Below are 15,440 nucleotides of genomic sequence, written 5' to 3'. Positions count from 1 at the left end.
TACCACATTTTTGTGCCCAAGAATAAATTGTGTTTATTGTTTACATGTTTGAAATATCCGCCAAACTCACTTGTGTGAATGGCATATAGGACCGTGTGGCAGCTCTACTCGGAACGAGGGCTGAATAAATGTCAACAGCTGCTAGCGGCCAGATCTGGCAACGCTGGTAATTAATCAAAGCTATGTTCTGAAAACCCGTAGAGGAAAAAAATGACAAACACTGAATGAAAATAAGTACGCATCGTGATGCAGAACACTTGACAAGACAATTAGTAGCTCCAACAGTGAAGTGCAATTAAGTAATCTAGTGTAATTAGTCTAAGTATCGTCGCAAACATGAATTTCACATACTTATTCGTACTCATTTGGCTGGCGTATTTGATATGCAGCGGCGTGCTGTTGTTCTCCCGTGGATTTTTGCTCGCACGCGTCTCCAAGACGGAGACAAGCAGCTGCCGCCGTCTGTCCCTCAATCCTAATGATGTAAGTTGTTGCGAATAACTGCGATGATGCTTATTGGCTCATTAACCATTTCTATTCAAGGAGTACTATCTCACGCCGGAGGTGGTGAATGAGATTTTTAAGGATGTGAATGCCTCGTCATCATCGAATCTATGTCTTCCACAAAAGTCCAAAGTCATTATAATCGTTGTCGACGCACTGAAATATGAGTTTGGACTTTACAATGAGAGCATCACCACCGAACCGTTGCCTTATGAGAATAAACTGTTGACGCTGCATCAGCTGCTTCAACAATCGCCGGACAATGCGCGTCTGATGCGCTTCAAGGCGGATCCACCGACGACAACGTTGCAGCGTCTAAAGGGACTCACCACTGGCAGTCTGCCCACATTTATTGATATTGGCTCGAACTTTGCCTCGCCCGAGATCAATGAAGACAACATCATTGATCAAATTGTTAAAACTGATCTGCCCATCGTATTTCTAGGTGATAGCACATGGACTGATTTGTACCCGCGACGTTTTAAACGCGCCTACTCGTATCCCAGCTTTGATATATTCGATTTGGATAGCGTGGACAATCAAGTGATGCAGCATTTACCCAAGGAATTGGCCAGCGATGATTGGGAGGTGCTCATCGCACATTTCCTTGGAGTAGATCATTGTGGACACAAGCATGGACCCATTCATGAGGAAATGGCACGCAAATTGAGCGAAATGAACGACATCATAAGGTATTTAACTAAGGACGAGAATCTGCCTTTTGTTCACAACATAAATGTAATTTGATATCATTAATTGCAGCTCCGTTGTGGCCAACATGGATAATGAGACAACTTTGCTGATAATGGGCGATCATGGCATGACAGCAACGGGCGATCATGGCGGCGACACTGATGACGAAACCAATGCGCTGCTGTTTGCCTACTCCAAGCAGCACAAGTTCTACAGCAGCGCAGATTCGGGATCAGATAGCGAAATGCTGCAGCAGGTAAAGCACAGAGATAAGACAACGATAATGACAACAATACGCCATTATCTTTCTTCACGTCACGTCATACTGATAAACGCACTGTGATTGCTTTGCAGATTGATTTGGTGCCCACTTTAGCGACCATACTCGGCGCTCCCATACCCTACTCGAATCTGGGTCTGGTCAACTTTAATATCGTGCCCGCTGTGGATGTGCCGCACCTCAACAAGTTCCAAACATTGCTGCTGCACGCCTGGCAAAATGCCCAGCAAATTTACCGCTACTTCTTTAGCTATGCAATGGAAAACAAACGCTCCTTCAACGTGGAGCAAATGGAGTCGTTGGAAACGGAATTTATACTACTCACACATCGTGTCAAGTCCATATACAATGAAGCCGCCTACAAGTCGTTTGTGCGTGATCTAAACGTTCATTTACGTGACATTCTCAACGTCTGTCGCGAGATCTGGGTGAAGTTTGAGCCCACACAAATGTCGCAGGGTTTGCTCTTCAGCTTTCTGCCTATCTTCTTTGCCTTTCTGCTGATCAACAACTCAAATGCCAGCGACTTTGAGAAGATCTTCAAGTCCAAGGAAGTCTTCTACGTTTACTTGATGAACATTGCAGCCGGTGTCTTTGGCTATCGCTATTTTAAGAACTTCTCATTCAAGACGGAGGAGCATGGCGTTATTTTCTTCACCGCTTTGACCAGCGCTGTGTTGTTGGCGTTTTATACGCTGCGTCATTGGAACAGCATTGCCAACAACTGGGCGAATGTAAAGCGTTTTGGCCACATGCCCACACGTCTCTTGCTCTTCGCCACCATGGCTGTGTTCTTCTCCAATAGTTTTGTGGTGCAAGAGGCTAAGATACTTTCGTATCTGCTAGCTGCAGTTATCCTACTGCTCGTCTATGAGCTGCTGCAGCTGAGCGCACGTCTTGACTTTAAGAACAAGTTTAAGTGGTCACAATTCTGGCGCTCTACTGCATTGCGTCTAATCCTAGCCAGCGTGCTGGCCATCTGCTGCATACGCTTCACATATACGCTATTTCGTTGTCGCGAGGAGCAAGGCGATTGCGCTGACTTCTCGACAAGCACACCGGGATTTTCTGTGAAAAGACCGTCCATGGGCAAGACCTACATTCTAGCTGTGGTCATCATTGTGTTGTACACGACACTGACACGTTTATATCTACGCTCCTGCGGCAACCTGACTGGCAATTCACCCAATGTGGTGTTGGCTCGCTATGGACCAACCGTGGCCTCGATTTGCGCTGGTGGCCACATACTGCTCGCCAATAGTGCCATTAAGAACATTCAACGCACACACATCGATGCCATGGCATTGGTCATCTATGGCCTGTTGCTGCTGCAAATCATTGTGGTGTCATGGTCTCCTCTTATGACATTTGTGCTTCCACCCAAGAATCCCAATAGCATCAGCGTCAATGGACGCGACAGCATTGTGCCGGAAATCTTTAGGAAAATGAAACGCATGTACGAAGGCGACGATGCCGAGCGTCGCCACGAGATTCCTGTCGTCTATGGTCTGGCCACCGTATACTCATCGGTCATCATTTCGTTTGGCATCTTTCTGGCCATGCTGATGGTTGTGCTGCTCGAGCCACGTGCCAGCATTGGTCTGATTGTCTGTGTTGTGGTCGGTGCCATCATACTCAGTGTCCACGGCATTCTACGCTATCGCACTGCCAACAGTTTTGGTAAGTTTGAAACGGTCAATTAACTTTTTAATTTATTATTAACATGCTGTTTTACAGAGAGCTGTGTGCAGCCCACTTTCAGTGCTGTGGTTGGTTGGTTCCTGCTGGCGCACTTTTGCTTCTTTGCCACATCGCATCAGACGACGCTGTCGCAGATTGACTGGCGTGCCGCCTTCGTGGGTCGTTCCAGTGCGCTGGGACAATCGCATCTCATCTCTGGTGCTTTGGTGATCCTTAACACCTTCTGCGGTCCCATCTTCTTCTACTGCATGTATGCTTTGCTCAGCACCGAGACCTTCTCGCTGTTCGCCCTGTTCCCCAATCTGATACGTAGCAGCAGCAATGGACGGAGCAACAACAAACCGGATGCATCGACAGCTCTCAATGATATTGCCACTGAGGCTGTGGGCTTCGATATGACGCGAGGCGAGTTGACGCTGTACGAATACGAGAATGTGTTCCTGGGCGCTGGTTTCAAGCTGGCCACACAATTCTTTATGCTGCAGGGCATCAAGGTGGGTTGTAAACATGGTGCTGATCCCTTGAGTTGTATGATTAACTTTCAATTGTCTTGCAGATCTTTTGCGCCATGCTGGCATGCACAATACACTGTCGCCATCTGATGGTGTGGAAAATCTTTGCGCCACGTTTCATCTACGAGGCGTTGGCCACCTTCGTTGGACTGCCAGCTCTCATTGTGGGCTACTTGCTGCTGTTGCGCATCAATCGCGCTGTTGATGGACTCATCAAGCGCATCAATAAGGATAAGTAATGGACAGCAGCAGCAGCAGTATTCGGTCTAGTCTCATACCAGCAACAACCAACTATGAAACTCTACTCAAATTTTGAATTTAGCAATGAATTTTGTACTATGCCCAAAGTTTGTATTTCGCCAATGGCCATTATTTATAAAAGCTTTTACTAAATTATAGACAATGAAACAATATCTTTGGTGGTCTTTTCTTAGCTGATTTATTTTTGCCTCAAGGTTCTTTTTGTATTAAGTTTGTTTCTTGTTTTTGTTGTTTTCATTACATTAGCTAAAAATTACATTTAAAATAAGCACGCATGCGCTTCTTGGGTTTTTTGCTTTCTTTTCCTCTTCTTTAAAGGACCACGATTTCCATCTTAAAAACAAAAAGAATTTGACGGATATACACTATGTACTTTTTATGGCTTACAAATTAACATACGAGCAAACAAAACAACAAAATCATTCGGTAAAAAAAAATTAATTAAGTACACTCTCGATCTCGATCGTTATTCTTCCGTATGTGCCGTATATATCTAAACTAGGACTCGAAGAGCTTCAGTTACAATTGGTAGGACTCGTGGTGTTTAAGTACGCATAAATAAGTAACAATTGGTGAGACGGAAATCCGACTCACATAAGTACGGTGTTTGTTTGTTAGTTAATTAATTTTAAACAACATCAAGTTCTTCTTTTGGTCTGCACGCTCTTAAAGTTGTTCATCATCACTTAAACTAGTTACCAGGTCATTTGTTGCAATTTGTGTGTAACTGTCGCGTTTGCATTTTCTTTTTTTGTAATTTTCCAAATTTTATAATTAGGTTTTTTTCTTTGCGATTTACGTGTTAAGAGAGATTCGAGATTCGGACAAATATCTACTGTCCATTGAGCACCAAAGGTGTTTTCGTAACTCCATTTGTGGCGCCCTTAGCTAAGAAATCAAGAAGAAAAAATCAAGAGAAATAAAAAAAAGGAAAACGATCAGGTGACTGATATCTTCTAAGGCCAATAATATAATAAATGGAGATAGAGCAAAAGTTGTTGCACATGCAATAGAAAGAAAGCACTCAAAAAATAGTAGTATTTACAGCAAGTAGTGGAAAGCGATTTCTAAACTACACAATTTTTGGCTTTAATGGCGCCAGCACCAGAAGCAAAGCACGATGATGATTCTAATAATGATAGCGAAGAAAGATGCGAAGAGATGTCTTCTTAGTCGCTGTTCTCATCGTAGGGCTTATACTGCTTCTCCGATGATGGCTGCTGTTGCAGAGGTTGCTGCTGCTGCTTACCAGTTGCTGGGCGGCAGTACTTCTTGGTGGTGCTCCAGTCCTCTTTCAGCGACAGATTGAACATGGAATAGTCCGGATCGCCGGTGACCTCCTTAACAACGTTCAAGAACTTTGGCATGCAGTTCTTTAGCGCCTCGCCAGTCAACGAGGAGTACGTCTCCAACAGGACTAGACCCTTGCAACTGCAATACGAAAGAATGGATTTATATTATTCAATTACAAGCACAGATTCGGGTTGAAATCGTACCGTGGATGTCCTGGCTCCCTGTAGATATCCAGCTGGAAATATTGATTGTTGATCAGGAAGCAACGTCGCTTCTTGTAGATGGTGAAATGCGCATCGTCGCGCTGTGCCAGCAGGTTCATGTAGTCGCGATGCGTCAGCTGAGTTTTCACCTCGATGCGGGCCTGGCCATGCACATTGGGACGACGCTGGGTGTGAATGTAGCTCCAGTGGTTCTTCTGGCCACGCTTGCGCAGACGTGCCTGCACTTTGGGACCAGCCGACTGCAGATAATGATGCACCACATCAAAGTCCTGGAACGGCGGAAACTCGCTATCCGGCGGCAGCGCAGCAACTAAAGGAATGATCAACGAGTTTAGTTATTAGTATAAGGACAACATAAAGCTGTCAGTGAAAACTTACCCAAGTATTTGAGCTTGCGTGAGGTGGCTTGCAAACGGTCACCAATGTCAATGCCCAGTTTTTGGCACACACTTTCAATCATGCGATTCATTTTGGCCTCAAAGTTGGTGGAGTTATCGATCACATCAAAGTAGGGATGTCCCACCCAGGCGGCTGCTGACTTGTAGTCCAGCTCTCGTGCCAGCTCAACGCCTTCGGAACGGCAGGCATGGTCCTGTAAAGCAAATAACAACAGATTAGCAACTCATTAGAGTGGGCATAATAAAGCTTCAATGCCAGCGATAGTAAACTACAAAATGATTCATCGCGTCTACTATCGACTGCCTGACAGCTGCTGTTCTAACGACTTAAGGCTCAGCGACAGCAGCTTAAAATACTCATCGATTCATTATGGAGAAATCACATTAGGCGAGTGTCGCTGAGTCACCATAATTAGTTCACATCTAACAACGAGTGAAAGCTATTTTAAAATACCCACTATTCATTTAAATGAGAATAAGAAAAATATTTAGGGTGATTAGAGCAAATGCAACTGCTGCACAGCTGTGGGTGAGTTGCACACAATAAAACTGTACTATAAATAGCTTTGGTTCCAGTAATATGATTAAGAACACATTTATTATAATTACTAGCATTGTAAACTAGCGAATAGGTTAAATTTAAAACACAGATTGCAATCCTTTTTCTAGAATTCTAAAGGTAAATCGAATTTGCGTCACTTAAGAAGATTTTGAAATACATTTTTATTCATTTCTGGGTTCTAGGAATATGATATATAGACGGACTTTTATAATACCCTTTAATCATTTGGATAGCGGATAAGACAAGTTTCTAGCAATAGATTTTAACAACAGTACATTTCTTGAGTACCTGATAATGACGCTTTCTTTTCTTGAGTTTTCGATTGTGAGTGTATTATTTTTTAAAAAGAAATAGTATGAAACAAATATGTTTTACACATTTAAAAGCCTCACCTCTGTTGAGTAGAAATCTTCGGCGCCATTGGCAGCTGAGACCAGATGCAGGATTTGATTGTAACGATTGTCGCGCATCTCAACAGGATTCCATTTGTTTGCTGCCATCATTTTCTCCCATTTGTCCTTTGATATATCTGGATGGAAAAATATACCACATATTAAGTTATGTTCATTATATAAAAAAAAGAGAATTCTCAACTTACATGCACTGGCATCCATGACGCCGCGATCGCAGATGATGAGACAGTTGCGAGCACTCGAATTGCCGAGCTCAAAATATGTATTCTCGATCTGCACCATTGTGCGAATCAGATTCTCCTGAAATTTATAAGCTACAAAGCGGAAAAAACCCAATTGAATATTAATGATAATGCTAACCTCGCGTTAACTTTACACTAACAGATTAAATATCAAAATCAAGAAATACAATTGCAAGCAAATTCTTTCAAAAGTAACATGAAACGGGGTTCAAGTTTATTTTATTTTTTTTTTTGCCAAAAATAATACACATATCAAATATGTATGATCCAATTATATATATACTGTATGGAGTTATGCTATTGTTTTGTTTGTTTGTTTATTTATTTATGAGATGGGCTTCATTCTGCCAACGAATCAAGTAATATGAGAATGCGACGAGTATAAATAATGGCGATCGATGGCCTGAACCAATTGAGAGAATTGAGAAATTGAGGTGCGGTGGCAATTGAATGAATTTGAGCAGCAGCGAAAACCAGCCATAACTCGCTATTCAATGTATTCAAACGTATTGTATTGTTTGCTAATTGAACATGTAATAATATATGATGACAAACAATGCTTGTAGAGAGTTCAATCCCCCGACTAACTAACACACTGACTCATAAAAGCCTTCATCATCATTCTAAGCTACTCGAACTGGATCGTAAATGTGTGAGAGTGTGTGTGTATTTGTTTGTGTACGTATATAGTTATATGATCATCGTGCGATTAGATTATATTGAATATGTAATAACTCATTAACCGTAATCAGTGGTAGAAACATCTGTTGGGAAATAGAACCCGACCAGGGACGCATGGCGAGAGTTCACAGATCTATCAAAACAACATTTCGAAACTTATCAAATTCGCATTAAATTTCTAAACAAAAGATAACAACAATGCACAATTGTTGTAAATTAAAAGTACCGGAAACTTGTGGAATTCGTCATCGGAAAAAGTTGAGCAGCATAGCATTATAATTGCTGAGCAGAAGCATCGTTGAGCAAAAAAGCATTAGCCTAGACCTTGAGAAACAACAATAGCGGACGCAAACAACAATAATACACACAACCACACACACATACATTTAAAGAGAAAGAAAGAGAGAGAGAGAGTGATTGGCTCATTCACAGCTTCTAACTGCATTTCGCTTAGTATATTTTTAAATTGTTGAAATGAAACAACAAAAAAGAGCAGTAGCAGCAAAGTACTTAATACAAACAAAACAACGACGACAGACTGCACGGCGGTCAGCAAGGGCGGCGAGGGGTCGCTGAACGTGGAGAGCAGAACAGCGGGTGGTGAATAACTCACCGTTAACGCTCTCGCTCTCTCCCACGTCTCCCACAAGGCAGCGAAGCCACCTCCACCTTCATCACCTACTCTGTATGCATGTGGGGACACTTGTTGCGGTCTCGTGCTGTTATACTGAAACTTTGCGCTCATGTGCTTGTGGTTGTTGTTGTTGCTGTCGTTGCATTGAACTTGACTGAGCGCATCATGTGACGCAACAAAATGGAATTGATCGAACGTACTTACATAGGTATGGAACAGTGGAATGGGCATGGAAAATGGGCTGGCCAGGGGAATGCTTTGGGGAAGAAATGCTTTACGTCAGCTAGAAAATTGTTTTGCTTTGCCTTTTCATGTGTTGCCTACGTGCCTCTGTAGAGAGTGAGAGTATGTGTGTGTGTGTGTGTGCTTGGTTTGTTTGGCTAATTCAATTAGCAGAGGGTGATATAAGCAACAAAACTGATGCAAAAACCAGCTAAATATCTCATATACACCGCTAACCGAGTAATGATTGCACATGTATTTTCGTGTACTGCGCAACAGGCGCACACAAATTTACGTAGTATCTAACTCTGCTTAGTATACTATTTGGCAATCTAGGAATGTGACGCACTCCGCTCTTTATCCTATCATCATCTACTTTGATCATCGGAAACTAGTTATATATTGGCAATAGGCATAAAATATTCTAGTTCTTACATATATAATTATATAATCAGTTTGAATTTGCATAGTTTAAAGACCCAATGCAAATTTGTTTATGGCTAATGACGAAATTGAAATGAAAACAAGAAAATAACAAATTCATTAAGCTATCAATTTACCAGGAATCGATAGCAATAACAACGTGTGTTTCTGTGTTGTCTATCGATAACCAACAGTATCTGGTTTGTATCCAAGCCATAAATATACATACATATCGCATTGAATTATAATAAAACTGACTAAACTGATTAATTAACGCCACATTGCGAATAGTAGAGCACAGACACAAACACTGCGTTGATGGACGATGAAACGTGGAGATGAGATGAATGGGAACTCAAACTGGGAATTTGCAGCTAGTACCAGAGCACGTGACGTCTGTGATTCAGAATTCCATTAGCCGAAATTCGCATAAATAAATAAGTCAGGCGATGATGGCTAATGAAAATTGCGACTGCGACACTGGGAAATTGGCCATGTGGCCATGACTGACCAAAACACTCATTCGAAAGTATATCAATTGGCCAAGGTAACAAGAGTGGTAACAACTGCAATTAGTGTTCATTGAATGGCACTTCAAATGTGCATTAGCTCGTTTAATAATGGATAAAACTAAGCACACCGTTAATGCCAAACATTAACAGACAGCCGCCAATTAACATACTGTTAGTTCAATAAAAACACACAATGCAGAATAAACTGGTTTTTTAGTTGGTGCTACGTCTATAAATTAGATTTTATTTTAATAGAATTTACTTTTATCTACACACATTCAATATATTATATTGTTGGGGCGTGGAATTAAGCAGAGGCACGTGCTAGTCACCAGCTAAAAATGGCCAGCACGTCGAGAAACTGTACATTTGTTATACTATATAGTATAGCGAAAAGTGTAGAGTATACGTGCGATGTTAAATATAAATGCCCCATTTAAAATAAACATACATACAAATTCATACGTACGTATTACGTATACGTACGAGTATGAACATTAGTCGGCCGAAGAATAAACTGTAAATGCCTGCTGCTCACATGATCTTCGAAATACGTACACAACATATAGAAGAAGATGATTATTGTTCATTCGGTATACGATGATATTAGAGATGTCTGGCGAGGAGCCATCGAGAGTTTGTTAGTGGACAATACACGAAACATAAAGAGGTTTGTGTCAACACAACTTGCACTTTGTTAGGATACGATAATAGTCATAACAAAATAAGAAATAAAAATAAACAAAATACTTAACGAGACATAGACACAGAACGTTTGCATAAGCGCTAAATAATAAAAAGGGAACAACAAAGACAAAAAGAAAATAAACCAAAATGTCAACTCATCAACGTCGCGCTCGGACTGTAGACAAGAAAGCAAACAAAAAGAAAAAGAAAACATAATGCAAAGGATAGAGACAACGATCTGTTTGAGATTATCTTGTTGCCTCCCCAGATAAAGCAGCTCTTGAAACACTCACACACACAAACATACACACAGACACCGGAGGGGGAGAAAGAGATGTAAACACATGTGAACGACAGTTCAAAAGAGCGATCGATGGGAATGGAACGTTTCGAATGTGGACCGTATCAATTGAATGTGGATTGCATTTGCATGGATCGCATGGTCTGCATTCGGCATACACAAGCACACACACGCACGCATACATACGCTGACAAAAAAATAACACGCACACACACAGACTCACCTTCGCTGCCATTGGGCTTGGAGGCAGCCTTGGCCAGGCAACGTGGACAGGATGCGGTCAGATCGATGAGACTGTGCTCCGGTGCGGCAAATGGTAGATCTTTGTAAACGTAGGTGGTTGGCGTGGGCGGGTCTGTTGTATATGTATGTGGTGTGTATTCAACGTCGCAATTAGAAAGAATATACCAACAAACAACAACAGCAACAACAACAAGAATAACTTTGTGGAGCCATCAAAACTAATTCACTCGTGTATCCCGCTATCTAAAGCAACACTGTACAACACCCAAATGCTATCATTTTATCAGCAAATAGAATGAGAGGGGTGGGTAGGGGGTAAGGGGTGGGTAACTCGTGACCAACAGGCGATTAATGTACAGTAAGTATTTTATAAGTCAGGCAATTGAGTGATTGCATTGAATATTATTATATTGATATTTTTAGCGATTCGCGACTTTATCGACAGGTCGAAGAGGCTTTGAGGGTTGAGTGAGGGGGAACGGAAACGGGTTGAGTCAACAGCTAAAAGCCACATTCTGTCGAGGGGGTAGTACGCAATTGACAAATTAGTTTTGAAATACATTCAAGACAGTCAAATTGCGGCAAGTCACGCAATTCTTAAGTCGAGGCGCCCCTAAGGATTCACTGGCATTATTTATTGCTTTCTTTGTCAAGGTGTATTTGTATCTGTATCTGTATGTTTGTGTGTGTGTGTGTGTCTTTGCAAATTACGTAAATGAACTTTCATTGAAGAAGCGTCGTGACATTCAAGGCGGTTGGGGGACCCAAAGAGCGAGCATTTAGTGCACATACAAAAATATATATCGTATCTATCTATCGAATATAGACTAAAGACTATCTGGCAGCCAATAGAGATAGTCGCTGACCGTTTGTCCGTCAGGCCGTTAAAAATACGCAGCTGACATAGACGACAGCACACATAATCGCATATAGATAGATATAAGCACAGTCTATTATAATATATATATTTTTTTGTCTAGTATTGTAGTGTGAAATGTAAAATGTGTTCTTTCGTTTGTGGCGGCTGCTCTCAAAAGTAAATATTTTGTTTTATTTTCATGTTCGAGAAAATGCTACGACGACGAACTTGACAGTGTGCAGAAGAATGAAAAATGCCTGCCCCCAAAAATAAAAAGACGAACCATCTTATCCATCCCATACTATCCATATACTTATCGCTACACTTATGCAATACGGATAAATTATAAAATAGGTGGGTGGGAAAATGCTTGCAAAAGTAGCCTCATGTTTCTCCTACATAGATCGTAAAGTAAAAAAGTGTACTACAAACAAACTAAACAATATAATCATTTATCAAAAGGTCAACTTACCCTCTTTCTCAGTCAGATCGGAGAACTTGACACCACCGCTATATTTATGGGAGAGATAAGAGAAGAGAGCATTAAGAGAACGATTAGAGCAATCATATTTCAAGTGGATGACGATAAAAAGGCACTACACATAAGCTACGGTTCAAGTTCAATTACTTTGCTTGGATATAAAAGATAAGAATTTAAAAAAATGTTTTTTTTTTTGTTTTTCAAGAGTGAATTGACATTACTATATTTGGAGATAAGTATGTAGATAGATGTACTTTTTATTTATATTTATGCATGGCAAAATTTGTTTAAGAGCGCAATCAAACTTAAATTGAAATCGAAATCGTTATCATTAACATTAGATATTGGAATGCCGCACAAACAATAGGCACGAAACATTGTTTGCAGCAAACTTAGCGAGCCAAAGGATATCCCACACTTGTAACAAAACAATTACAGATTTACTTTGTATCTGTATCTGTATTTGTATCTGTATATCTGGGACTCTGTGTAACTCAACTTTGGCTGGCTGGTTTTGGGTTCGTTTTGTGTTTGATTGATGTGTTTAAGGCATTTACCTGAGTAGTACTGTGGCCGTTTCAGGCACGCGGAATACCTGAAAATATTCAACATGCTCATTGCTTTGTTTTTTTTTTTTTTTTTTTTTTGTTTTTTCGTCGTATTTCGTTTGTAGTTTTGTTCAGGCTTTCAGTTCGTTTTTGGGCAAATTATATACGATTACTATTACTGCCACATAGCTTGATAAATTGGCACTACTTACAACTGCCAATGGGCAACAGGCGTTTGCCTCTTAGCCTTTAGCCTAACAGCACACACACACACACAATCCCAATTAAAACCCCCCCAGCGGGTATCGCAGGCCCAATAAATCAGACAAGTTAGACAAGCGTAAGAGTCACTCACCTTCCAGCCAAGATTCTCAAAGAAGGTGCACAGACGACTCTGGCCAGTTGTTTTGCCGCCACAAGGTCCTAGAAATGAACAGAGTAAGACAGAAAGAGAAAAATAAAAAAACAATTATATTAAACATCAATAATATTCAATTCAATTGTTCATATCGTAACCCTGACTGCAATTAGCGACGCAACAAATGCCGCAAGTGCAGCGATGAGGAAACGAATTGCACTAAATTGATTTGAACGCACTCAACACACAGTTCACAGTCAATCTGCAATCCTTCTACTCAGTAATTTAAAATGAAAAATTGTGAAATTCATAGTGACATTTGCTGATGACGATGATGGTGATTAGATTGGAATATGCGAGAGATATCGGATATTTTGTGGTCTGGAGATGCTATTATCATTACATTTTGTTTTCACCACAGATTTCACTAGAAGTCAGCTGTTGTTCTACGCACTTATGTTTTTATTAATGAAATGGGAGGTATTACTTCTTATCGGACTAGACCTTTTTTTCACACTGCGTCAGATTAGACAAGAGGAAATGAGGTGTGATAAGAGGCAAGGACACATACATATACACATTCTTGTATTTGCATTCTCTACATTTATAGTTCGAACTAAATTTGATCAGAACCCATAATTTAGGCCAAATAAAGTGATTAGGCCACGCGTCAATTTAGCTGATAGGCTAAAAACAGGTTTGTTTTTTTTGGCGGGCTCATGCTGCGTATACTTATTTACATATGTAAATTGAAAAGTAAAAAGACCGGCACCGAACAGAAGCTGAATTCGTTAAATGTTTTTTTGATTTGATAGCCATAATTAGCATATCAAATAGGAAAGAAAAGAAGAATAGCTTGGCTAATTGAAAATGTGCGTTAAATGCGGTTTGATGAGCTGCGCAGGGGAGTAGAGAGATGGATAAAAAAAAACCACCCCGAAAAGGAAACGAAATGTGTGCCTTTCAGGGTCCTCGCGACCTTGACATGCTTCGAGAGCATACACACATCGTAAACAAACAGATACACAATCTATACATAAGAAGAAAACTGGCAACTTTGTGTTTTGTGTGCTTTGCGGACAGAGGGAGTGGGAATTAAACGTTTTCAAAACTTACCGCCCGTGAGGACAATTTTGTAGACACGCTTCTCCTTGGTGGACACGGAGCCCATTTTGGTTAGCTTTAGACTGTTCATGGCATTTGGCTTTGGCGAGGTTGATTTGTTATTCTGCTCCACTTGATGCTGCATCTGTTGTTCATCATTTGTATTTGAATTTGAATTGGGTTTCGTGCTCGGCTGCATCGTTGTTGCCGCGACACTCAGCGACTGCTGTTTGCCATTCGTCGTCGTCGTCGTCGACGTCGTGGTGGTCGAGACCAGGGCAGGTGCCATTATTTGGTCGGCTGTTGTTGCCATGGTTTTTCAACTAAAGCGCAACAGCAGCAGCAACAGCTGTTTTTAATTTTTCGGTATGTCACAACGGTGAATCCTTGCGCCTGATATTACGCTCTCTCTCCACTCTCCGTTCTCAATCGTCAATCTTCGCAATCCCGAATCCGAATCCGAATCCGAACCCGACGTGAAGTACACGTGCCTTTCTTGCTTTATAGGTTATGGTTTTTGATGAGTCGCTGCGATGTCGTTGTCGATGGGAATTGTGTTGTGTATGGACTGCAAAATCTGCGCAATTGACAATTACGTACGCAATTTAAATTGTTGATACAGCTGTAACTTAAGGGGAGCGGGTGCCGTTCTATTACCACTATTTTTTTTTGGTGGTGTTACAGTTATAAATCCTTGCAGTATTGTGCGCTGTAGTTGATGGACATTATCAGAAGAAGCGCGCGCTCGTACATTATTAGAAAAACATTTATTTGCCGATTGCCAACGGATGATATACTAGTAACTAGTTAATTAGATTGGATGATACACCGAACGACGACCTCGGGGTCAACAACAAAGGATTCCTTATATACATCCGAGTTTTATAATTATCAAAGTTTATGCGTTTTATAATAGAGCATCATCTTGCACGTTTTTCATTTCAAAGCAAACTAAATCAGATTGAGTTTTTTCCTACAAAAAAAACCTGTGCCGGAATGTGACCACAATTTCAATTTCGATAATTTACGATTTAACGCCGATAAAAAATACCAAATTACAGCAACCCCTAGAATTACCATCTGGTTACATTTCCATAGAGATTTCGATAAATTTGTAGCACTCGTCTAAAATGGCGCTTTATTTTAAATAGCTTATTTTTAAAGTAGATGCAATGTTCATCATTTGAGTGGGCATAAATACCATGGAAAAATTTGCAGCGCTAGATGTTTCAATGTGTTCTATCATATTATTCACTGCTTGTATTTATATTCAAAAACGATCTATGTATATTGAATTCTTCATA

The 15,440-nt window shown here is 40.8% G+C and overlaps 2 protein-coding genes across 9 annotated transcripts; one reads left to right on the top strand and one right to left on the bottom strand.

Moving 5' to 3' along the window:
- Nucleotides 1–155: 155 nt before the first annotated feature.
- On the top strand, nt 156–4,103 carry LOC132789638 (GPI ethanolamine phosphate transferase 3). Its single transcript, XM_060797787.1, has 6 exons — nt 156–483; nt 544–1,196; nt 1,267–1,453; nt 1,552–3,157; nt 3,215–3,672; nt 3,735–4,103. The coding sequence occupies exons 1-6, from the start codon at nt 337–339 to the stop codon at nt 3,927–3,929; spliced, it is 3,246 nt and encodes a 1,081-aa protein (XP_060653770.1). The 5' UTR covers nt 156–336; the 3' UTR covers nt 3,930–4,103.
- Nucleotides 4,104–4,113: 10 nt separating this feature from the next.
- LOC132789639 (TRPL translocation defect protein 14) lies at nt 4,114–15,099 on the bottom strand. 8 transcript variants are annotated; one of them, XM_060797791.1, is made up of 12 exons: nt 14,149–15,099; nt 13,030–13,097; nt 12,684–12,721; nt 12,118–12,155; nt 10,767–10,898; nt 7,027–7,155; nt 6,821–6,957; nt 6,717–6,737; nt 5,847–6,060; nt 5,448–5,778; nt 5,201–5,382; nt 4,114–4,839 (listed from the first exon to the last, which is right to left on the bottom strand). In XM_060797791.1, the coding sequence occupies exons 1-12, from the start codon at nt 14,447–14,449 to the stop codon at nt 4,784–4,786; spliced, it is 1,647 nt and encodes a 548-aa protein (XP_060653774.1). In that variant the 5' UTR covers nt 14,450–15,099; the 3' UTR covers nt 4,114–4,783. The 8 variants fall into 8 exon arrangements, with proteins under 8 accessions (XP_060653774.1, XP_060653775.1, XP_060653779.1 ...); XM_060797789.1 differs by lacking the exon at nt 4,114–4,839 and having other exon boundaries at nt 4,899–5,382; nt 14,149–14,713; nt 14,794–15,099; XM_060797792.1 differs by lacking the exon at nt 6,717–6,737 and having other exon boundaries at nt 14,149–15,098.
- Nucleotides 15,100–15,440: the final 341 nt, after the last annotated feature.

This window comes from Drosophila nasuta, chromosome 3, assembly GCF_023558535.2.
Source record: "Drosophila nasuta strain 15112-1781.00 chromosome 3, ASM2355853v1, whole genome shotgun sequence".
Classification (NCBI taxonomy): Eukaryota; Metazoa; Arthropoda; class Insecta; order Diptera; family Drosophilidae; genus Drosophila; species Drosophila nasuta.
Note: the sequence above shows the minus strand (reverse complement) of the source record. Positions and strands in the feature narration are given on the sequence as shown.